Source organism: Dermochelys coriacea, chromosome 4 (genome assembly GCF_009764565.3).
Source record: "Dermochelys coriacea isolate rDerCor1 chromosome 4, rDerCor1.pri.v4, whole genome shotgun sequence".
NCBI lineage: Eukaryota > Metazoa > Chordata > Testudines > Dermochelyidae > Dermochelys > Dermochelys coriacea.
Genome location: NC_050071.1, coordinates 44,202,393 through 44,227,984, shown reverse-complemented (window position 1 = coordinate 44,227,984; position 25,592 = coordinate 44,202,393). Strand labels below are relative to the sequence as shown.

The following is a 25,592-nucleotide window of genomic DNA, read 5'->3' as shown; positions in this document are numbered from 1 at the left end:
TCAAAGAGGCAGGGGAGAGGGAGTGCTGCCGCCCTTGTGACTGGCTGGAAGGGAAGCCTGGGCCCTCCCTCTCTACCAGGCTCTGACCCAGCAATATCAAGCTTCCCTGGGTCACTTTCTGCCACTCAGTTTCTTAGTCCAGAGTGTGGTCACAGTCTCACAAACAATCCAAGAAAAAATAGAGCAAAGGGTTCTTTAATTCTTAATGACAAATTAGTCCCTCCTCTGGGGCCTGAGGTAGCTGCCGCTTGCAAGCTCTTGTTCCCTGCAGCAAGGACTCCTGCAGAGTTCTGATGATAGTCCATCCCCCTTTCTTATTTGCTATTCTCCCATTTCTGAGCTGTCTGGCTATCCTTTAAATTCCTCCTCCAACTGGCACAGGGTCCACAGGTGCGATGAGCCACGGCAACTTGGGCCTAGAACTGCCCCTTAACTTCTTCTATCCCCATGTGGGTTTTATATAACACATAACAAGGTAGTACCAATTACGGGGGTGGGGGGAGGAAGAGGAATCCAGGCTTCGATAATTTGGGCATGTGAGAATAAGATCAGAAGAATATACAGGAAACAAGCTTCTTAACCTTTAAAATGTAGGGTGCAGGAAGGGTTGGAAGGCCCAAAACTAGACAGATGAATGTCATACAAAAGGATGTGATTAGCTGTGGAGTTTCTGAGGCACTGCTTCAAGACAGACTAAAGTGGCGAAGAGCTGACCCCACATAGGTGGGAGTAATACTTGAAGAAGAGCTCTAAGAGATAAAGGCCTAGATTTCAGAGCTTTACAACTAGATTTCTAGTCCCAATTCTGAAAGAGGCGGTTTGCTATGAAGAGGTAGTACTTAAGAGTATTTTTAAGGATCCATGTTATTAAGTATCATAAAAGTGAAGCATTTCCTGGGTTCAACCAGAGAAAATCTGAAATTTTACTTAGAAGGAACAAAATTAGAGAAAGTCGGCATGAAAGTAAATTTCACTCCCATGAAAAATTTCAAGAGTTTGGGGGAAAGTATTGTCCCAAATTGGGAAAAGAAACCAAAACCTTGAACACTATTGTGGGAGTGAAATTCTACAATATTTATTTTGGGAAACATTGGAACATTCCTGCTGTTGGAACATTTTGGTGTTTCAGAAACAAAATAAGCACCTGGCAGCCCTGGTGTCTCTGCAATTTGGCCAACGAGCCAGGGACCTTGCAGCCCTACAGGTGGGCTGTTTGGGAGGTGCATAGGCAGGTAAGCTGTCAGGAAAGCTGTCTTGTTTCCTTTGAAAGATTAATTGAAATTGACAATACCCGCAGAATGTTTTGATTTCAATGAATTGGCATTTTTTGACAGAAAATTGTTCCAGAGGAAAATTTCTGACCAGTTCTAGCAAGGTTATATGGAGCAAGGTCTGAGACCCACCACATCTTATAATGCAGCTCATTTGGACTAATTCTACTACCTAATGTTTTACATTTGTGTGAGGTCGGTATATACATGAGAGGAAAGATTACTGTATTATTTCTGGTTTGTAATCCTTTTATTTTTTTTTTTAAATAAAAGTTTATTTGTTTTTATAAATAAAAATGATCATATTCATATTATAACTAGTGTCTATGAACTTTGTCTGCATCAAACTGAGGTTTCAATTGCCTGTGTGATTGAACAGGAGAACTGGAGGTAAGAAATTACAACCAGAGCTTAGAATTCAAAGGGATTGCTGCAGAGCTGGATGAGATCAAGGGGTGGGATTAACCTCTCACAACGTAATAGTTTCAGAGGTTTTCAGAAAATTCTTTAGTCACTAAAAAGAGAACTTGTTCATGAAGAGAAACTAAAAGATAATTATATTGGTTAGTCTGAAAACCTTATAAAATTACAAAGGCAATTTGCATCCTAGTCTGAAAGTCTTGGATTGTGAACTCTCCTAGAATCAGAGCATTGCTGTCCTGGATGCCACAGGAAGAAAGGGAAGAAACCAGGAATGTTGTTTAACTTGGCTGTAATTTTATTAAGTAACACATCTAGGAACTTCCTGGAAATAACTCGTCCAGTGCAGGTCATTCTTCCTTTTGTCATTTGTACTACCTGGGGAAAGGCTGCTGCCAGCTCCCCACCCCATTAACCTGGTCCCAGAACCATAGGACAGACCCTTCCTCCCTTCATTCAAGGGTTGTCTCTCTACTGTAACAGGTATTAGAAATGCAATTCACCAGTCCCATCCCTCACCTTGTTTAGGAGATGCTTTTCCTAATCCAATTTCCTATTCCAGTGTATGAGGGAACTAGACCCCACTGAATGATCACACCTGCACTGGGCACCTGCCAAAGTGCACCAACATGAACACCTAAGGTTTGGGGGGGAGAGGGTTTACTCATCTGCCCACGCTTTACTGGTAGTGAGTGGAAAATACATTCCCAGCCCCCAAAAGACAACGAACACAATACTCACAATAAGGCTCCAAAGCCCAGTCCTACTCTAATCCTAAGGAGGGATGTGAGAGATCTTTCTTCCCAGGACAAAATGGTGCCCCAGAGCTGGGGGAATTGCTCATAAACCCTTCCGTTTGGTGCTGGGGAGCCATTAGGGCAGGGGTTCCCAAATTTGTTCCACCGCTTGTGCAGGGAAAGCCCCTGGCGGGCCGGGCCAATGTGTTTACCTGCCATGTCTGCAGGTTCGGCTGATCACAGATGCACCGGCCGCCACTTCCAGCAGCTCCCATTGGCCTGGAGCAGTGAACCGCGGCCAGTGGGAGCCACGATTGGCCGAACCTGCAGACGTGGCAGGTAAACAAACCGGCCTGGCCTGCCAGGGGCTTTCCCTGCACAAGTGGCAAAACAAGTTTGGGAACCACTGCATTAGGGTTATGGTGTACCTTGTGTTCAACCCATCAAAATCAGCCACAAGGAGGGGAGGGGAGTATGTACACTCCTTGAAGGGGCTAAGGGTATTCTTTCCTGTGCTTCTCCTCCTGAGGCTGCAGGGGAGGAGGGCTTTTAGAAAGCAGAAGTCCCCATTCCCATCAAGGAACATATGATCCCTGCTTTAGAATATGTGGCTTGATCCAAATGATCAGTCATTTTAGACAGTAACCTTTTGGTGTGAAGAAGCCCAGGTGAAATGAATGGGTTCTTGGAAGTCATCGTGGTGTGTAGTTTCACCTGTCAGTAAAGGTTGACATAAAATATGACAAATAAAGCAACACATACCTATATTCCATCATCTTTTTAATTATTTTAAAAAAGTCAGGTAAATTTTAGAACTCATAGATTCATAGATTTCAAGGCCAGAAGGGATCACTGTGATTATCCAATCTGACCTCCAGTGTAACACAGGCCATAAAACTTCGCCAAACGTAACTCCTAGAGCATATAAATATCCAATCTCTATTTTAAAATTGTTGGTGATGGAGAATCCATCACAACCTTTAGTTGATTGTTCCAGAGGTTAATTACCCTTCCTGTTAAAAATTTACACCCTATTTCAGTCTGATTTTGTCTAGCTTCAACTTCCAGCCATTGGGCCAAAGAGTCCATTATCAAATTCTTATTCCTGAAGCAGGTGCTTACAAACTGTGGTCATGTCACTCCTTAAGCTTCTCTGTTAAGCCAAACAAATTGAGCAACTTGAGTCTATAACTACAAGGCAGGTTTTCTAAACCTTCAGTCATTCCCATGTCTCTTTTCTGACCCCTCTCCAATTTATCAGCATCCTTCTTGAACTTTGGGCATCAGAACTGGACACAGTATTCGAGCAGCACCAGTGCCAAACAGAGGTAAAGTAAACTCCCTCCTCCTATTCGAGATCTACCTGATAATGCAACTAACGATCACACTAGCCCTTTTGACCATGAAAGAGAAAGGCTGGCAAAGTCTATTTAGAGCTATGAATAGTGCTGGCACATACTGTGCAATATTTTCTGTAATGGGTTTGTGACCTAAACAGATGCCAGTTAGTAATTTGCTGCAATCAAACTCAGATCTCCTACAGTGAAAGGCTTGGGCATTAATCCATCATGTCATAAAGCCCTTAATATTTTCCTGTAATCTAATTGTCTAAAGTACAACTCATTTGGGATGGTTCTGAGTGAAATGCCTAAAACTACAGCATTTTTACCCAGAATTATGTTAAGCTTCCCAGCAAGAAGATGCATTTTGGATGGAAAAAACTGATTAATAGAAAGAGCCTTTAGGGGCAACTTTTCATATGCACATGTAAAACATGCACATATGCATCTGTGCGTATTGTATGAAAGTCAGAGGGTGCAATAGATGAAGATGCATACTTGTGGGCACAAGGGGTACATGCTTGAAGACTGAACATTTTTAACAAATAAAATTGAACTTAAACAATGAAATGAACTTAAAAACATATATTTTTAAAACCAACAATTACTTAGTCTTTAAGTCATTGTTGTAGACAGAAAACACCAGGGAGGTTGGTTCCCTTAGAAACTGCTGACCAAGTCAATTTTGTCTGCTTATGACTCCTGTGTATCCCACAGTGAGCTCCCTTTAATCATGGTTGCATGTTATTGAATTGTACTTTAAAAGCATCAGATACAACTGGTGAAGATTAACCTTCAGGATAACTATTCATGCCATATGTTCATGTTTTACAGGTCTTATCCTAGCAATTAAGCTTCTTGAAATTGTAGTCCTGGAGGTGAAGAATTAGCTAACAGACTTTCAATTTATAAGGTGTAATGTGCTGTTTAAGCAAGGGTTTAAGATCACCGTGACTGGAAAATTTTAATAGTTCTCAAAGATCAGGACATTTTCCTTGTCTAGCACTGTTACCACTCAAGTATTTATCTTCTTATTCTTTCAAGAGGATGAAGTATTCACACACACACATCCACGATTGCCCACAGTTGGCAGTTTCCAAACCCACTGGCACATTTGTCTCAGTTTCATGTAAAAGTGACATATCCATGAATAAAGTATTCTTAAAACATTTTCTACCCAATATTTACAAAGCTAAGTATAATGTATGGAGTAACATTTAGGCAAAAGATGAAACTACAGCAGCTTGAGAATGTAACAGTTTACATTTCAAATAGCTTTATAATTCTTGCTTGCCTTTGGACTTTCTGAGTATCGAGAACTGTGGTTCTAGCCTACTTTCTTAAACTATAAGCAATATGGTATTAGAGAGAGAAGGGCCTATTTAGATACATTTTCAAAAAAGATACACCTGCTTTGCGTACCTAAAACTGGTGAGTCTATATAAAACAATCAAGATGGCACTCATGCCAGCTCATAGTTGGAAATCTTCACTTCATGCCTTTATTCTTTTCAATCAATATTGTATAATATTATGGTGAAACCTGAACTACCCTGATATATATTTCAGAAGCAATGCCAACATCAGTTCTCACTTTGTCATCATTCTCACTTGGAACATTCTAAGTAAATTGATGATGGTGAGCCATCCTAAACACATGCCTATCCAGCACAGAACGAACAAAGCTTTATTGTAACACTGTGCACTACTGGTTGGCAGGAGTAAAAGTATTAACTTAAGTATGTATGTGTGAGATGATGTGGTCATTGCTGTTCTCCTTGTTTCATGGAATTCTATCTGTTTTGCTAAGAACCCTACAAATGGTTGTAAACTGACATTGGCATCTGACTCGGTTTGTGTTCTCTACTGGTGACTGTATGCCTAACTTGATCAGGGAAAGGGAAAGACTAATGATAATAGAAGTGAATGTGTGTTGGGGGTTATACCTGGGGAAAGCACAAAGGGGAGAAGAGAAAGTGGGTACTTGGAAACAAAGAAAAGGGTGGAAAGAGACTGGTTAAAAGGTAGAGGTGTACTAAGGGTAAAACATATTACTATCTTCATTTTGTTCTGTAGATACATATTGCATATCATGTGTCCTACTCAAACTTGCCATATGCTATGGTAAAGTTTGTGGCCTCTTATGTTCATATGTGCTGGCACTCAAGGCATTTGCCTAAGCAAATCTACAGGAAACTTGAAAATTCAGCTACAGTTAGCTGAGTGAAATAATTGTACTTTCCCCACAGTGGAAGTTCTCTAAATTGCTTATGGTAATAAATAATATAGATTGAAATAAATGAGTAGAAATACCTACACACAGTAGCTACTTCCTTTGGGAAATACATAGTAGCAATTCACTATGTCTTTTGTATTACACCATAAATAGTACTTAGTATTTCCTTTAGTCAAGCAAAACATACATATTGCAAATTGACCTTTACAAATATCCAAATCTCCTTTAATCAGCCAATGAAAGAAAATGACAAATATTGACTAGCAAACTAACCCATAAAAGTGAATCACACCAGTAGTCAGTGTTATTCTGAGGTACTCCTGTACGCACCCCAGGCTGCCTGGCAAGGTAGTATCTTATACAGAAGTATCTGTGAGCACTTTCTTTTTTGCAACTTTCTGAAAAGTTTCCCTTTGGAAATTTTTCCTGATGGTGAATGACACTCATTTCTGTTCTCATGGATTAGTTGGTAATGGAATAACCCTCACCAGATTGAGAGAAATGACCCTTTGCACTTGGAAGTCAACCTTTTTAGGCTGTGGTAAATCAACCCCAAAGGGCATATTTTTCCTTGAAAAGGCATGTTCTCAACTACTTCCAAGTGAAACTAGCAGAACAGTTAGAAAAAAAGGCTTAGGCCTGGATCCTCCTATGGGAGTTAGGCACCAAATACCTTCGAGGATTTGTGCCTTATTTGTCTAGTACAAAAAATATTAGGGTGTTTCTAATTATAATGCTAAAATATGTATAGAGTAATTAAATTTCTGCCTACATTATTCGTCGTAATCTCATGATTCTCTTAGCCCATAAAACAAAAGAGAAGCATACAGCATGTTTAACTCATTATGATTCAGTCTGTCTTATTTAAACCAATTGTGGATTATGAGCCCATGCCAAATACGAAATCTATTCTGTCTCTTCTGCACACCTTTTGGAACCTGGAGCATTAGTTTAAAAGATATGGGTTAATCTAAATAAATTTCCATCTTTTTTGCTGTGGAAGACATCAAAACAGAGAATAACTCACTAACAAGCAGTCAGGCAGAAGCAGATCATCCCATTTCAAACTCACTTTTTTCAAATACCTTTTCAAATGCTGATATTATATTTCATCACTCTCTCACAATTTCAACAGAAAGGACTCTCTTTGTAAGGAGAAATTTTGGAAGGGGTAGTTGGACCCTAAACATTCATAGCAAGATTTTAAAAAGCTCTCAGATTTGGCCTACAGCTCAGTTTTACCATTGATTTGAACGGAAACAGAGTTAGGTCAACACTGAGTGTTCTGAAAAATCCCATCCTTACTGTGAGTTATGGATGATTTGCATAACAATGATGGCCTGACTCCAAACTGAGCACCCAGTCATTAAATCCTTATTGACATGAAACTGGATTATGTGTCTTGCACATGGCCTTCCGAAGGGGATAGTACAGACTTCCCCTTCCCTAAGAGGCCCGAGGAGAGAGTTTGTGCCCCCTGAGGCTCTTTGAAACATAGGGAGGTGAACTTTGGCCCATCCAAATTGCTCCCCCTGGAGCATCGGTCTCACTCTGCCCATGGCTCAGCCACTTCTGCATCCCCTTTTGGGCATTTGCTTGCTGGGAGAGGAAAGGGCAAATAGTCTCTGCTTACAAGGACTGCTCTGGTGCGTGGCCGTTGCATGGGCTGTGCAAGGAGGTAAACTCCTCACATATCCTTCTGTTGTACATATACAAAATCCTGTGTTAACTGATCATAACTTCTATGGAGGTAACCTTTGCCCTCCTACATGCTTGAAAGGGAGAATGAAAATCTTTATCACAAAGATTCTCTAAAGCAAAACATATTAATCAAAGAGGTATACCAAATAAATGCTAATTATATCAAGCAATCCACTCTGATTTGTTTTTCAAAGAGTAGTGTTAAAAACTACATGTAATCCGGTTGCTAGTTTATTCTGAAATAGAAAAAAACCCCACAAACAAGGCTTTTAATTAGTAGCTGCATATCTGGTTCTAGCTGTGCTATGCAGTAACACACCATTCTGCAAATGCAAGATGAGGCAGTTGTAGTTCATTTCAACAGTAGACTGGGGCAGCTATCAGGTTTCCAGATGTGTTACTCAATATCAATGCAACTAATAAATAAAAGGATGCTGATCTTTGGAATTCTAAAATTTTCTCCACAATGACGTTCAAAGAACTAAAGAAGTTAAAATAAAAGCTGCCGCTCCAATTTTTGTCACACTGCCAAAGTTTAATGTCTACCCATCTCTGAATCTCCACCAGATGGAACAAAGAAGTAAACCCTCTCTTCTCCCATCAACTTTGCCATAAAGAAAGGTACAGCTAAGCCAGTGATTTATGTGCTAGAAACAGACCCATAAAAACACTTTTGAATGGCTGTAAGTTGGTGTCTTGGTAAATATGCAAGTAGAGTTTCGGGGGTGAGCATCTGCAACACAATCATATTATTCTAAAGTTCATCCTTTTTCCTGGCATTCCCACTTATAAATCACAACTGTGCATTCACGTATTCTGATTGGTGGCATATGATGTAAAATGGATTCTCTCATTCAGAACAAAGGGGACTTTGGGGTTAAATCTTGCAAGGTGTTGAGTATGCCTGTGAGGTTCTAAAACTTAAAGAACCCCCCACTGACTAAATATGAGTTCATGATGCTCATAACTTCTTAGGCACTTGGGAGAATTGGTTCCTAGATTAAGAAGAAGTTGTTAGGGAATGCTGTTAGTGAAGACGTGAAGGATGACTGGAGAAGTAGGGACTAAAACAAACAGGAAATAACAATAACCTTATTCCTAGTATTAGTTCAGATTATCAGAGTACTTCTGGGAAACTGCTTGAAAGTGTATTGAAAGAAAAAAATATTATTATTATACAAAACAACTTGATGTTCATCTGGCATTTAGTAACTATTTTGAAGTGCCAGATTATGGCCTGGCCTGAGCAACCAAATGGAGCAAAAGGAAGCTAAGACATTCACCTGTTCCTCAACACACGTTCTTGCATTGCCTCCCTAGATCTCCATTCCCTCCACACGCACATGGCCAGGGAGTGGATACAGAGGGGTAGAAAATGACTAGCACCTTGGCACCACCCTCACCATATGTTGATTAGTGCAGCTGATTGCAGTGGAGGGGGAGTAACCTGCTATTGGTAAGAACTGCTAGCGGACTATTACTCCCTGCAGAAGGATGAGGAGTTCAGGGAAGGAACTTTTCTTCAAAGTACAATTCCTTTCTTGTGCTCCTGAGTGGCACAACTCTGTTGCACTCGTTACATGGGTTATTGTCCAAGGTGCAGTGTGGCTCTAAGTGTTCACGAAGGGCCTAATTATGCTGCCTTATTCCAAATGAGTAACACCTTACTCCACGAAATACTATTCTGCATGAGTAAGGATATCATAATCTGCCCTTCAGTGTGTATGGGACACTTAAAGCCGAATCTCGGCCTCTGAGCTCTGAGGACTGCTGTGAGGGTGTTGATGAGTATTAGCAGTTCAGTAGAACTGTTCTGAGGCATTGTGCAGGATAGGCACAGGTAGAGTGTTTCAGGGAGCACCACAGGAAGTGTCATATACAAATTCCTTTCATCTGTTGCATATAGGAGCAGCATGTGCTCTCCAAGTACCTGCTATGAAGGATAACAGGCATTCAGGTTGGGATCATGGCCAATCTGAAACTGGCTGGCTATGACTCTGGGGACCATGAAGCATGACTCGGCTCACTAAATCAGCCCATAGCCTAAAGATTCAGGGAACGCCAGTAGACGTGCAGTCACAAAACAAGAACACAGGGAAAATAAACAGGGAAGTGCATGAATCCTGCAGGTATGCGGAAGGGACATCCACAGGATAGTATGCAGTTGAGTTTTCTTAGTAGTTGTGTCTATGAGTGTCATGTGTCTATTTTGCCTATCCCTACATGGATGAACTGAAAGAGGAAAGGAAAGGGCTTTGGCAGGCAGCATTTTGCCTTTGACATGCTACTCATAAATCTTCAGATTTAATTTCATCTGGATATCTAAAGAGATTTTCATTAGCAACAAAATGAAATAAGATGTACTCTATTAAGTAAGATGCTACTTGCACTGCTAAAAGCAAATCCAAAGGATTGTTTTTCAAAGTTAATAAAAGCCAAACCTAAAGTCCAAAGGATCATGCCTTTTCCCTGATTTATTTTGAGAGATAACATGGATGATGATGTCAGAAAGATGACCTTTTTTCAAGGTTTCAGCTTGCATTGCTTTCCAACCCAGGTTGACTGCTCACTACATAACACACTACTGGAAACAAGCTGAAAACCAGAAGCAAATCCTAACAGATAAAATACAAAATTATTCAGAAAGATAGCGCTACTATAGGCAGAGAATTGGGCATATCACTCCTATTATTGCTAAGGATAATTACGTTTCTACATTTATATCAACTGATCTGACAGGAATCCCCTAGAATTTCACTGTGCTTAACTAGGCAAAATTTGTAAAGTGATGTAAGTATTTACTGTTATTATGGTCCATTTAAGTTAACTGAAGTATATATGCTGGCTCCGCAGCTCCCATTGGCTGGGAACTGCAGTCAATGGGAGCTGTGGGGGGCAGTGCCTGAGGGCAGAAGCAATGTGCAGAGCTGCCTAGCTGTGCCTCTGCCTAGGAGCAGCAGGGACATGTTGTTGCTTACAGGGAGCTGCCTAAGGTAGCGCCACCCAGATCTGGCACTCTGCAACCCCTTCTGTGCCCCAACCCCTTCCTTGAGCCCCCTCCTACACCCAAACTCCCTCCCAGAGTCCACGCCCCGCACCCCAACCCCCAGATCCGAGTCCCCTCCCACACCCAAAGTCCCTCCCAGTTAACTGGAATTTTCGACTTACCGGCACCCCTCATTTCCCCAACATGTCAGATAACAAAGCTTTTATGGTTATTAAAATTTTTGGTAAGAACACTTGGATTCCGCAGCAAATTCTGTGGCTTTAGAATCCCAGAGTACATTCAGGCATCTAAAAACCAGAGTAAAATCCTGGTCCCAGTAAACTCAATGACAAAATTCCTATGGACTTCAGTGGAACCAGAATTTCATTCTAGGCATGTTCATATAACTTAAGGTCCTTAACTTTACACATAACAACTATAAACAATACACAGATTTCCAATTTGTTTCTATATACTGAAATGAGGCTTTGAAAAGCTTGCAAATAGCAAAAAAATGCAGCCTGGGTGGCCTGCACATTCAATTTACCTGAATCAGCAGCTGTGATCAGCAAGATGTACTGCTCCTTCGTCTCTCGATCCAGGGTTTGTACCAAGTGGAGCTCTCCACTGGCTGAGAGAGTAAAGGCACCGGCTTCATTTCCACCCACAAGAAGGTACGTAAGTTTGCCGTTTAGACCTTGATCATCATCCCTTGCTATCACCTACAAAAATGACATAAGAACATCAAAACAAATAATAATAACTGAAGAGTACATGCTTGTCTGTGTTTGTCATCAAGATTACCTTCTATGGCACAGTATTTTATGTGGAACAGGAAATATGCCATGTGTAACAGAATGAATTACAATGCCTGGAAGTTTATTAAAAATTGGTTGTTAATAGCAAACTGACTTAATTTAAAAGGAGTGATGAGTGTCTTTAAAAAGTGCTGGTTTAAAATACAAAGTTAATAATTTACTCCTTTTCTCCATATCTGAATGTATTGTTAAGACCAGCCTTTGAGCCAGCTTTGGGCTCAGCAAAACCCATAGATGATTTTGCAGAAACCTGTCAAACTGGAGAGAATATCGTGTCTGCTGCTGTCTGAGCACACTGAATGGCACTCTGACTGTAGTATTGCCTCACCTTAAACAGAGAAAGAGAGAGGTTTGAAAGAAAGAAGGAACAGACTGAGGTGGTCTGTGGGGATGGAAGTGGAAACCAGGGGACTGAAACAACCCTCTAAAATCCTAATGTATGTATAAGATGGGGGAGGGTGAGGGAACTGTTTTACAACTATGTAAAGAAAAACACTGCATGCCATGTTATACTCAAAAAGTTAACTATTCAACTGTACAAATCTCAGTATATGTTTAATTTTTGATGAAGCACATAGTTTTGTAGTAAATACATTTTTACATGTACTGACCTGAAGAATAACTTTTGGAAGTGTCCCTAAATTCTCAGGGACATTCACAGAATATGGAGAAAGCTCAAATGTAGGAATAAAATCATTAACATCCATCAGAACAATACTGACTGTGGTGGTGTCTGTCCTGGGGCTACTTCCACGATCAGATGACTGAACAGTTAATGAGTAGAAGGGCTTTTTCTCTCGGTCCAAAGGCTTGGCTACTGTTATCATGCCAGTAACAGAGTCGATCCGAAATTCATTATTGGTGTTTCCACTGATTATGGAATAGCGAACCTGCCCATTTGTACCTTCATCTCCATCTGTAGCAAACACCTGAGTCAGATCTGTTCCAGTCAGAGTATTTTCACCCACTTCTACTTTATATAGCTTTTGTGCAAACAGGGGGTTGTTATCATTGATATCAAGGACTACTACAACTACATCTGTAGATGAAGAAAGGCATGGCTGACCTTTGTCTGTAGCTACCACAGTCAAGGTATAATTAGCAACTGCTTCTCTGTCAAGTTCCCCAATGAGCCTTACTTCACCATCAATACTGCCAATACTGAATTTGTTTCCCAAAGGCCTCAGCAGAGTATATTCAATGTAACTGTTAGGACCACTGTCCGGGTCAGTTGCTTGAGCTCTAAACACAATGGTGTCTATAGGTGTGTTTTCTGGGATGTAGGTCAGCTTTGGAGAGATAAAGCTTGGAGGATTGTCATTCACATCCAGTAAAATAATAGAAACTTGAGTTGTGCTTGTATATCTGGAGGCTAGCAGAGTAGCCATGTCATGAACCTGAACAACAAGGCTATAGAAGGACTGACTTTCCCGATCCAAAGGCTGCTTGATGCTCAGGATTCCATTCTTGTCAATATTAAATTGACCTAGGCTATCTCCTGATGTAATACTGTAGGACAATTGCGAGTTAGAGCCTGTAAAACAAAAATAAGGACTGTAACTTAATCCCATTGTTCTTGTCATACATATGAAGTATACAGAAGTAGGTTTTTGAATTTCTAGTAAATAACATCATTAGAAGTAGACAAAATTGGCAAAATGTTTACATTGTGAAACAATTCAATTAAATGGGAGAAAGGGTAATCACTTTTTGTGTCACCTGAAATTAAACAGACATGCGCTAAGGTTGTATATTATATTTTATATTCAGAATCAAGAACTGCACTCAAACATTACTGAAGATATGGTTAGCTGACAGTCTTGATAAAATATTTATAAACTGTAAAACTTTATTTATGCATTTCTGTAAACGTGTGTAAATGTTTCATCTGAATGACACAAAAAGCCATACGATAACAACACATTCTGATTAGGTCACATTTTTATTTGTTTATTTATTTTTTAATGTTTTACTGCAAAAGGACACCAAAAGCAATGGAGCCCCAGATTATTCACACACATGCCAATCAAAAAATATATTATGGATTTAATCACTAGGGATCAGTTTGCCTTTATAAATGTTATATAGTGCCTTGAACATGTTAATGTATGTAATAAGTATCTTATTAAACAACAGGTATCAAACCTACTTCCACTGTATTCAGTGAGAATTTTTCTGTAGACTTTAATGATATCTGGATCAGGATCTGTTAAACCTACCCTTCCCTTCTAGTCTCAAAATTATTTTGATTTGAAACAATGTATCAATTGTGTCTGTAAAATATTCAGTATAAAGAGACACATCCTGGTAACAATGAAGTTTCATTAAGGTTAATGTCAATAGTTCAATTGATTTCAGTGGAAGCAGAATTTGGCCCTAAAACTGTAGGCTGTGAGAGTTGGTAAGGGTGTATCCTTCAAAAGGGAAATAAGGATGAGGGGGCAGAACAAACACAACACAAATGTTCTTGGCCAAGGATAGTGGCAATAAAAGTAATGGACTTTTACGGAGGGTGGGGGGAAGTAAATTAAAGGAATTAGGGGTTACAGCAATTGTATATTTACACACACAATCCATATTTACATTGCAGGTGGATATTGTATATCACTACTAGAATATAAAAATATAAACAACATTATCATATGACCAGAACAATTTGGTGGCTTTAGAGGTATAAAGCTTGATTCACCACTCCAGTTTCAAAAGCAGTGCAACTCCATTGATCTAACCTGCATAAAATAATGCTGAGTAACGTAGTGGTAAATTAGAACTTTAAAGTCCCTATCCTGAAATTGGATAGGGAGGGTCCATTAACCCTTATGCACATGCAGAGGTTCATTGAAGTCAAAGGTGCTGTGCATGGCCACTAGGTGAGTCCCTGAAGATCTCTTTGAAATAACACAGATTAAGGGTGAAATCCTGGCCCTATTTAAGTCAAAGGAAGCTTTTCCATTGACTTCACTGGGTCAGAAATTTACCGTATATCTGATTCTTAATGCAAATAATGATACACATTCAAAAGAGAGAAGGCAGAGAGGTTACATAAAATAATTATTTTAGGAACTGTTCCAATAAAAGCAACAAGAACTAGATTAAGCAGAGCAAAAGAGAATCATGTACAGATATGTTTTACCATATATGAAAGAGCATTCAAAATATCAAATGAACAATCCTTATCTTATGATTGAAATATAACTGCTGCAATTATGGACAAGGAAGACATCTATAAATTTTGGTAAGAAAAATATATTTTGAATCCTGACAAAGCTCCTACGTTACTTTAGGCATGCTATATACTGAAAAAATGTATTTTGAAAAATTAAAACCCAGAGCTCATGCTAAACATTTATATTATTCTTTAAAAAGGTGAATTGAGATCTATTTTCTCTTTCTGGTCTCTGCATTGAACACTGAAACCATAAATACATAATTTTAAAATTCTATACTTAGCCTCTTTGGTCATAAAGGTTGTGTTTGAAACTTAATGGGTTTTTATATTCTAACTAACCCTCTCTAAACTTCTTTTTCCACAGTGTATAATCTCAATTTGGACATTTAAGTGTCTCATTACTTTGTATTTCCTGCCAATTTTATTCAGTAGCTTCTCCTCTACCCACTGAACTTCCCAGGAAATAAATGATTCTTATATACAAAGTATTAATCGGTGCTATTTATTGTTCTCAAAGTAGTAAGACTCTAAATCATTCTCTTTTAAATATGTAGAACTGGACATGAAAAAACTGATACATTTCAATAACATTTGGAAAAGATTAATGTATTTATATGCCAGACATAAATTAATTAATGTTTGTATATCGCTTTGAACAAGTGAAGAATTAAGTATTATAATATTATACATTTGTTTAGCTTGGATTTAACTTGCTTAACTTTACCCATGAAAATGTTCTGAAATGTCAAGAAAATGTATTCATACCATGAAAAACTATGAAATTCATCAGCTACCAATCCTTCTCCTATTTAAACCAATGGGAGTTTGGCCACTGGCTTTCACTGGGAAAAAAATGAACCCTAAAGAAGATTGAATTAGAAACACTTTCATTACATTTATTACTCTGTGTTTCCAATTCTTTCAGTGGTATATTTTATCACTTGTTCCATATACAACTTATTACTCATTCTTTTTTTATCTGACAATATTTGTTCATAATAGTACTGAACTTCCAGTATTTATCATTCTTCTAATTCATGACAGTTTTATTATACTTCCCGGTCTATTTCTATGTGATGCAATATGTTAATTCCTTGTATTGCTTTTAAAAACAAAACAAACAAATATCTCTCATTCTCTTGGGTCTGAATCTTGGAAACACATCATGCTACCCACGTGCTCAGCTGAAATCCTGGCCCTACTGAAGTGAACAGAAGCCTTACTATTGTCTTTAATGGAGACAGGATTTCACCCATAGTCTCATTGGAGAAAGGCATTGTCCATTTAAAAACAAAATAAAACACTATGCACTTAACTGGAGGTGGGGGCATCTTTCATCTGTATTGCTATTGTGAGTTAGACTTCCTTTATTTAAGATAGGAGGACTCCTCCACACTGATCACTGTCAAGACTGAATACTAGTTAGCTGCCTCACTGAATTTCTCTTTTCTCTCTGACAATGCTTGCCTTCAAAGCTCGGACAGGGAGATGTCAAGCTCTTTAAAGTTTTTAACTTGGTTAATTAATATTAATGGCTCAAGAAAGAACCAACCCTTTTTCCCTCATTTTGGCACATACAGGGCCCTGGGCAAGACCCAGCAGATACTCTAACATTTTGCTTGGAGTTTTTTCTGTGGTAGTTTTTCTCTTTTCTAAATCTCTTACAAACTCAGTCAACAGGTTGCTTTGGTTTGTGAGGAAGTTACTCCAGTTATACCTTTAAACACTTCTGTTAATTCCATATGAAACAAAACAAAAAACAGAAACAAAAATACAAGAACCAATGCATCAGTCTTTTTTTGCATAGATTTAAAACCTATAGAAGACTCTCTTTGGTATTACTATCCATCTGTATATAAAAGCAACTCAAACTGCCGCAAACAACTGTTGTTTCCCAAGAGGCAGGTCAGACAGGAAAATAACAATGGAAGTATTTTCTTACTGCAGGCTTTTGCAGACTTTACTAATGTTTATTTTGGACCAGCAGAAAAAAAAAACAGCCTGATCTAAAACATGCCTTTCATACCCCTGCAGGCTATTCGTATCATTTAACATAAATTATCAGACAACTTCAACACAACAGTTTATTAATATATATTCAGATCATTATCTGTGAGCTATTTATGGAGAAGTACAGTAGTAACTGGTATCCTGTTTTACACAAGTGTGCAGGAAATTACTCGGATAGAGATTTCAGGATTGAAACATCAACATAGCTTGTAACATTTGCTGAAGTTACAGAGGTTGTTTTATAAAGTCTACTATAAGGAGTATGTTGCGTTGTTGTGTGGTGGTCCCAGGCTTTAGAGAGACAAGGTGGGTAGGTGAGGTACTATCTTTGGACCAACCATATAGCATGAAGGTTTACAAGGTGTCAACATGTAGAGATTTAAAAGATGATAATATACGTAATTTGCAGCTTGTCTCTCTCACCAACAGAAGTTGGTCCAATCAACCACCTTGTTTCTCAGCATACTATAGTGAACCCAGCATGCCAATGTAATGCAGTTTTTGCACTATTAATTTTAAATCTAGCCTACTAAAACAGTAAGTTTGCCATAAAATATAGGGGATACTACACCTTCTTCCACACTGCCTCACACCTTGTATTGTCATTTACACCTATGGAATTTGAGTGCAAAGAAGGTATAAAATACTACTCTTATGATCTGGAAATATTTCATGCCCATGTTGCACAATGTAAATAAGTGAATAAAGTGCAAGGCAATGGATAATAAAGTCCACAATGTTTAATGACATTAAGATGGTCACCCAAATCAAGAGAAAATTCAATGCAAAGCATTATACCCCATTCCTAGTTGCTTTTTCATTTGCTTTTTTGTGTTTTTTGTTGTGTTTATTCTCCTTCTATAACTTCACTGATGTTATTTTGAGTGATGTGCACATAACATGGATTATCCTTCACTTATAATAGCTACATTTTTCAGGTAATTTTATAAAAGTCAACCTCATTAATGTCTGTTTCCATTTAATAAAATCAAATATCCTACACAGTAATATTTTAAAGTATTATATCTATCTATATACAGATAGATAAATATATACACAATAATTATTCTTCATTAGTCATTACAGACATAAACTATATGACAGTAGTCAGTTTACTAAACAAATTATAATTATCATCCTTTAAATCCCTACATGTTGATACCTTGTAAACCCTCATGTGAATAATCCAAGGATTAAAACCTTTTAAGTAACCATTTCTCAGACATGTACTGACATTGTCCCTTCATCTTCTCTTATAGTATACAATACATTTAACTGGGGGCATTGTAATGACTACCGATGAGGTTCTTACATATTTCCTTGTAATGTTTTAGAATCAATTATACATTTTGTTTTAAAATAATGTTAAGAAAAACAAATCCAAATAAAATATTAAATTAAAACAGTTGTTTTATAGATCTGATTTAAACTCATAATATTAAGAAAATTATCATTAAGTATTCTGTTCTCATTGTGCCTACATAGTTCAATATGCTCAATATGTAAAACATTCTAATAATATGTATGCCCAACGGGGATGTCAGAGAAGCCAGTACTTGACTTCAATAAATACAGACATGTATTAAATGTCTTTTTTTTTTTACTGATGTCAAATAGAAACATGGAAAGAACCTTACATTCTAAAACGTAGTGTGAGCCATCAAAAAGTCACCATTTACACACAGTGATAACTAAAATATCCAGGTATTTTTTAAAAAACCTGGATATTTCAGATACAACTCTATGGTTATTGTGGACAAATAATGTCTTTATATGGATGACCATTATTTGCCTGTTCATGAGCAAACGTCTTAATATCTTGCTAACATGCAACATGCATCTGCCATCAGAATTTTTAGAATACAAAGGAACACATACCATCATCTGCATCAGTAACGTTGAAGTTGAGAATAGTAGATCCTGGAGGCAGATTTTCCATCAAGGACGTGCTGTATGAGGGCATGCTGAATAGTGGCGGATTATCATTTACATCTAGTATGTTGAAGTAAACTCTGATGGCAGTGAATTGACCACCACCATCTCCTGCATGGACAGTAAGAATGTAATATTGCTGCACTTCATAGTCCAATATGCGAGTCAGGTTAAAGACTCCAGTGACTGGATTCAAGAAGAACATACCATCTTCATCATCTTCACTCACAGTGTATGTGATTTCTCCATTTACACCAGAGTCATCATCAATAGCTAAAATGGCTGCTACCAAAGAACCTACACAAAACAATGGAAGAACTCAGTGAGAGAACAAGAATGAGGAATTTCCAAAAGACTAGAAATAAAACTGAATACTCCTACAGAACTAGTAAACAGACCATTCCTGTGGAATAACAGGTCTCTTCCTTAAGAAATAAGAGCCTCAAAATTGTATGTTTTTGTTTAAATTGGGAATTAATTACATATATAGGCCCCAATTTACCAAAGTACTTAAGCACCGAGGTCCATTCCTATTCAGCAAAGTACTAAAGTATTTGCTTAACTTTAGGCATGCAATTAGTCCCACCGAGGCACTGAAATATACCTAAATTAACTAGATATCCATTTTTTTCTTGGAAATATCCTATACATTTAAAAGGAATGAAACCCGTTGGGTGCCACAGAAACTAACAGTGCACTCTATAATTACTCTAAAATTTTAATAGATTTTAATAAAAAATATCCTTTCTATTTTTTAAACCATCCTAAAAAAGGAGAAAATTCTGTATTAAATTCTATAAGATGGTTTACAAAACCTACAGAAAAAATATTTCATTACATTCTACAGGACTTTTCCATAAGCGTGTGCTCAAAATGATCGATAATTTCACAGACTCTTACTCCACAGGAACATTTTTGACTTTCTGTTATTTATTTAATTGTATTGTGTTTTTTTAGGCTGCTGAGTGATTATTCCAGTATGATTTTTATTTTAAATTATTCTTAGGACATACAGAACCGTGGACAGGCATCTCTATTTTTTATTTAAACTGAAAAAAGTAAATACACTGCATAAATTGAGACAAAAACACTGTCTTTCAATCGTATTTAACTTGCAGTGTTCAAGGAAAGGAACCCTGGGTGTAGGTAAATGCCAGCTATTAAATCTACATTTATTCTTTTTTTGAATGGAGCTGCTGAAAGTTGTAATGTCTGTTCAGTGTATAACAAACTTTTCATTTCTATTTTTTTTTAAGTTACCATGAGCAATAACACAATACTTGGTTAGGAAACTAAAACCCTCATTCTTCACAGAGGGTCCATTCTTGCAGTCCTTATTCAAATACAATTCCCACTTCCTTTGAGTTTGTCCCATTGTTTTATTTTTGCACTTCTTGTTATACTTTACTGAAGTTTAGAAATTGGGTGTCAGCGTCTAAGCATTTTTAACACTAACTAAGGTCACTCCATTTCCAAAACAGAAAATCATTTTGTTGCTTTTTCATGGAACCAGATAAATTACATGCTTTACAACACACTTAGTTATATTTGAGCAATGCAACCATCAAAACTGCTCAGTAGCAGAATGAGAATTAGTGCTACAATTTCATCTGTTTAATCAAGCTGAAAGTTCTGGTTTCTGTTACAGATATTTGATTTCATAATGTTTCAATATTGTTGATTGTGGCTAAAAGGCTGTCCTACTGCTGGATACGATTACGAAATGTATAGTAATCATATCAGCTGCAATTGTAATTTGCAAATAAATAAGGAGCTGATCATTGCTGGCAGGGTTAAGAAAGGAGGCAAAGAGCCTTCATGCACCCCCACAAAAGGGCAAGCCGCAATTACAGTCCCTACACTGGATGGAAAACTGGGAATGCTCCACTTGTGCATCACCTAGGATATAAAACACAGCAAGTGGGAAACACCTACCTGCCCCCTGCATACTGGCCTGTCAACTGGAGCAAGATCATTGGAAAGTGGAATGGGACAAGCTGCACCATCCTAACAGCAGCACCCCTGTGTGCACCTGTGATAGGGAGGGATGAAGGCACAATTCTGTACCAAACACCGCTGGACCAGTATATATCTAGCACATTTTGACCTTAAGTAAATATATTGTCCTCATATTATTATGACTTTTTATTAATTTCTGATGCTTGAATTCCATATTTTTGAAGATTGTTTTAGTGATTTAAGAGAATATTCTCATCTCAACCTGCAGGGATTATATGTACACCTGTAAACTAATTCCCATTAAAACATAATGAGCCTAAAAATACCGCATTCATTACCCTAAGCAGCCCCAGCAACTATCTTTCTGTGCTTAGTAAAAGAATTCCCATGGTACTGCAATCACTACTAGAGGCACTTTTTTTCAATTCACTGCACTGAGCACTGTAGTGATCTCCAAACAGTATGTGCTCTTACCCATATGTAGTGTATTATCTACAGCATGCACAAAAGCATGAGTGAAGGAAAGAATTCCAAACTTAACTCAGAATTTCCTCCCTTGATTAGACTGAGTCTGACCCTTTAATATTATAGGGATTTTCTTTCCCTTTTGTACTTGCTTCTTTTTAATGGTAGTATGAAAAATAAAAGATCTACAAAACCTTCTCATTGATGCTCTGAATTCACAGATCCTTTGGGCAGGATGCATCTACTGTTAATATACACATTGAGAGACTACATTACCTGATATGTTGAACATAAAAATACTATGAATTCTCACAGTATATTTCCATTCCCATTGTATACAATATGATGAAAAACAACATTCATTCTGGGCTGAGGATGTGCATACCAAGTTTCAGCCCAGAGGGGAATAAAATGGAGTTATGAACAGAGCTGTGGAAAATGTTCACTTCAAATCTCAATTCACTTGAAACTGAGGCAAGTTAGGGGTCTTAGTCTAGCTTATACTTATCAGTTCAAGTCTATGAAGATCATATATTTAATCAGCCTACATTCTTCTGGCCCAGCTGGTTTCCCAAATGTAGCAACCCTACTCCCGCTTCCTGCTGGGCCTGATATCCACTACTTGGGGTCTTCTGGGACACTGGGTGCCTGCCACCCACCCCCCCAACATTTTTCTGTCTGTTCTCTTTTAGTAGTGGCACCTAGAGGCCTCAATCAGGACTGGAGTGCTCCTTGTGCTGGGCACTGTACAAAAACACGTAAAGATTTATATACCTAAAAACTGCAGTCTTTCTTTTCTGGGAAGGCTACCAGTTGTTCAATAGCTAACTCTGGCAACAGGAGTATCCCTTCTCCTGCTGCCTATGAGGAAAGTTTGGCCCTTCTTGACCACTCCTAAAAACAGTCAATTAAAGGGAATGGGATTTGGCTCCATTTGGCCTTCTCCCCACCCTTAAAAAGATGGAGGAACTATAAAAATGAGGAGGGTGCCACCTGCCCCAAACAAAGCACGGTTGTCCTACTTTGCCTGAAGAAGAGAAAGGGTACGTAAAAGATGTATCCGACCTGGAGGCCTGTGTCGATGGTGTGAATGAGTGGGATATGGGTGACTGGATAGAGTAGGGAGGTGGTTTCTTGGAAGCACATATTCTATAGAAATTGAACCTGCAAGGGATTATTTAATTATAGTTTTGCATCCCTGAAAAATGATGTAACAGAAATATTTGCAAATGTTTACCACAATGGCACCATTATAAGAAAAACAGAAACAAATTTTTGCATTTAACCTCTGTGTCGTGTTTCTACGTGAATGTCTATGCTCTACATAATATGGATAAATAGTGATGGCACACATAAAAAAATGGAATGATAATCTGCCACGTTAGCAATAAAATTAGTGTGTCAATAGTGACAATATTAGTGATCACTGCTGTATAGGTCAACTGAAAATAAAGGGTGTGGACCATCAATTTTAGAAAATAATAAGGTTTGTTCCTTATTTACCTGGGGTAGTATCCTCTGGTACATCAAACGAATACACAGGTTTAGAGAATTTTGGTATGTGATCATTAACATCACTAATAGTAATGTTTATTCTCATGTCTGAGGACTGTAGACCATCATCAGCACGAACCAGCAGGGAATACTTGGAGCGACGTTCCCTATCCAAACGTTTGGTGGCTATCAGATCTCCTGACTCTGGGTCAATGTGGAAGCTGTCATCAGCACCACTGATGATAGTATAAGTGACAAGAGCATTAGCTCCCTAAATAAAAACAAAAGTAGTTAGACCAAGTTATTTGTGAGGCAACACTTTAAGACCAAGTCATTCCCACAACTGCTGTCTGCAAACATTGTTCAGAACAATTTCCTTAACAAAATAGCACACACGCCCCACAAACGCTTCTAATATTTATTTGGACTGGACAGATAGAGATAAGATTATTATATTTTTTAACTCCTGTTCAAAAAAAGGACCAAATCTAGTCAGTAAAATAAAGTGCAGGAAAACACTGGTCTTCTACAGGATTTGAAATCTGATTCAAGATCAAGTCAGTTTCACCATAATCTATTTACTATATTATTTTCTCTCTCTCTTCAGTGATTAATGCTTATTTTTATTATTTTAATAAAAAATATTTTAAGCTGAATTAAGTAATCCAATCTAAAACAGGGCTCAATTAGCCCTTTCTACTCCATACCTTGGTGGAGAGGGAGTAATGGAGAAGTAGCAGCCAACTGAAACATCCTTCTCTAAAACGTAATGATAAACTTGCTGTTTAAAATTACAGGTCACTTAGGCTACATCTACTCTATGAGCTAGAGTTGTGATTCCCCTACTCGTGTACACATACTTACACTAGCACTCACTAAGTGTAGCCATGGTAGCATGGGTAATGGCAGCAGAGGTATGCTGACCTGTGCTGAGTACACATTCACCTGAAACCAGTGGGCATGTACTTGGCATTGTTCAGCTGTGCCTCCGTTGCAACTACCAACTATTGCAGCTACACTGCTATCTATACTCACATTAGCTTGGTGAGTGCTAATATGAGTACATGTTTACAAGCAAGGGAATCACAACCCGAGCATGCAGAGTAGATGTAGCCTTAAATGCCATGTTCATGTCTGGTGCCATGAGAGAGATAAAGATAGTTATGTGAACAGTTGGACGGAATGCCTCTTTTTATCCAGAAGGTTTGTTCAAAAACCAGGAACCAGCTAATTGATAAAATAAATTAAAATGTATACAGCTGCCCAGACTCAAACAGCTGTGCATAATGCTTCAGTCCACATATTCTCTGTATATTCAGGTGTACCTGGTATATGTAATGCACTTTCCTGTAATTGTATAGTTTAACAAAAACATTCAGTGAAAACTTTGCATTTCTTAGGTGACCACACTCTTTATTATTTGTTCCATTTAACCAGTTATTCCCATTTTCTCAAAATGGAGTCCAACTATGAAACTGACTGCATTTGATATGGTCTGGCAAAATCAGTAACTTTTCATAAATTAGGTGAAAGGCAAAGAAAATCAAAATATTTAAAATCCATTAAAACAAATAGTCTGATGTATAGAAATTTCCTGTCTACACACTGACTAAAAAAATTAGCAAGATGCTAAGAGTTATAATTATTAAAGCAATGGCTACTACCTGGTGCCCATGAAATGACATCACAGTTATCAGAGTAGCAGCTGTGTTAGTCTGTATTCGCAAAAAGAAAAGGAGTACTTATGGCACCTTAGAGACTAACTAATTTATTTGAGCATAAGCTTTCGTGAGCTACAGCTCACTTCATCGGATGCATTCAGTGGAAAATACAGTTGGGACATTATATACATAGAGAACATGAAACAATGGGTGTTACCATACACACTGTAATGAGTGATCACTTAAGGTGAGCTATTACTAGCAGGAGAGCGGGGGGGGAAAAAACCTTTTGTAGTGATAATCAAGGTGGGCCATTTCCAGCAGTTGACAAGAACGTCTGGGGAACAGTGGGGGATGGGGGGAATAAACATGCGGAAGTAGTTTTACTTTGTGTAATGACCCATCCACTCCCACTCTTTATTCAAGCCTAAGTTAATTATATCCAGTTTGCAAATTAATTCCAATTCAGCAGTCTCTTGTTGGAGTCTGTTTTTGAAATTTTTTTGTTGAAGTATTGCCACTTTTAGGTCTGTAATCGAGTGACCAAAGAGATTGAAGTGTTCTCTAACTGTTTTTTGAATGTTATAATTCTTGACGTCTGATTTGTGTCCATTTATTCGTTTACGTAGAGATTGTCCAGTTTGACCAATGTAAATGGCAGAGGGGCATTGCTGGCACATGATGGCATATATCACATTGGTAGATGTGCAGGTGAATGAGCCTCTGATAGCGTGGCTGATGTGATTAGACCCTATGATGGTGTCCCCGGAACAGATACGTGGACACAGTTGGTAACGGACTTTCTTGCAAGGATAGGTTCCTGGGTCAGTGGTTCTGCTGTGTGGTGTATGGTTGCTGGTGAGTATTTGCTTCAGATTGGGGGGGCTGTCTGTAAGCAAGGACTGGCCTGTCTCCCAAGATCTGTGAGAGTGATGGGTCATCCTTCAGGATAGATTGTAGATCCTTGATGATGTGTTGGAGAGATTTTAGTTGGGGGCTGAAGATGATGGCTAGTGGCGTTCTGTTATTTTCTTTGTTGGACCTGTCCTGTAGTAGGTGACTTCTGGGTACTCTTCTGGCTCTGTCAATCTGTTTCTTCACTTCAACAGGTGGTTATTGTAGTTGTAAGAATGCTTGATAGAGATTTTGTAGGTGTTTGTCTCTGTCTGAGGGGTTGGAGTAAATGCGGTTGTATTGTAGAGCTTGGCTGTAGACAATGGATCGTGTGGTGTGGTCTGGATGAAAGCTGGAGGCATGTAGGTAGGAATAGCGGTCAGTAGGTTTCTGGTATAGGGTGGTGTTTATGTGACCGTCACTTATTAGCACCGTAGTGTCCAGGAAGTGGATGGATCTCTTGTGTGGACTGGTCCAGGCTGAGGTTGATGGTGGGATGG

At 38.4% G+C, this 25,592-nt stretch overlaps 1 protein-coding gene across 1 annotated transcript in view; it reads right to left on the bottom strand.

The window, feature by feature from the left end:
• The window catches only part of FAT4 (FAT atypical cadherin 4), a 224,830-nt gene that overhangs the window by 77,580 nt on the left and 121,658 nt on the right, over positions 1-25,592 (bottom strand). The window contains exons 3-6 of the mRNA XM_038399216.2: positions 22,547-22,808; positions 18,566-18,916; positions 12,120-13,042; positions 11,238-11,412 (exon numbers count right to left, since the gene is read on the bottom strand). Of these exons, the coding sequence (XP_038255144.1) occupies positions 11,238-11,412; positions 12,120-13,042; positions 18,566-18,916; positions 22,547-22,808 (1,711 nt within the window). The remainder of the gene's footprint in view (positions 1-11,237; positions 11,413-12,119; positions 13,043-18,565; positions 18,917-22,546; positions 22,809-25,592) is intronic.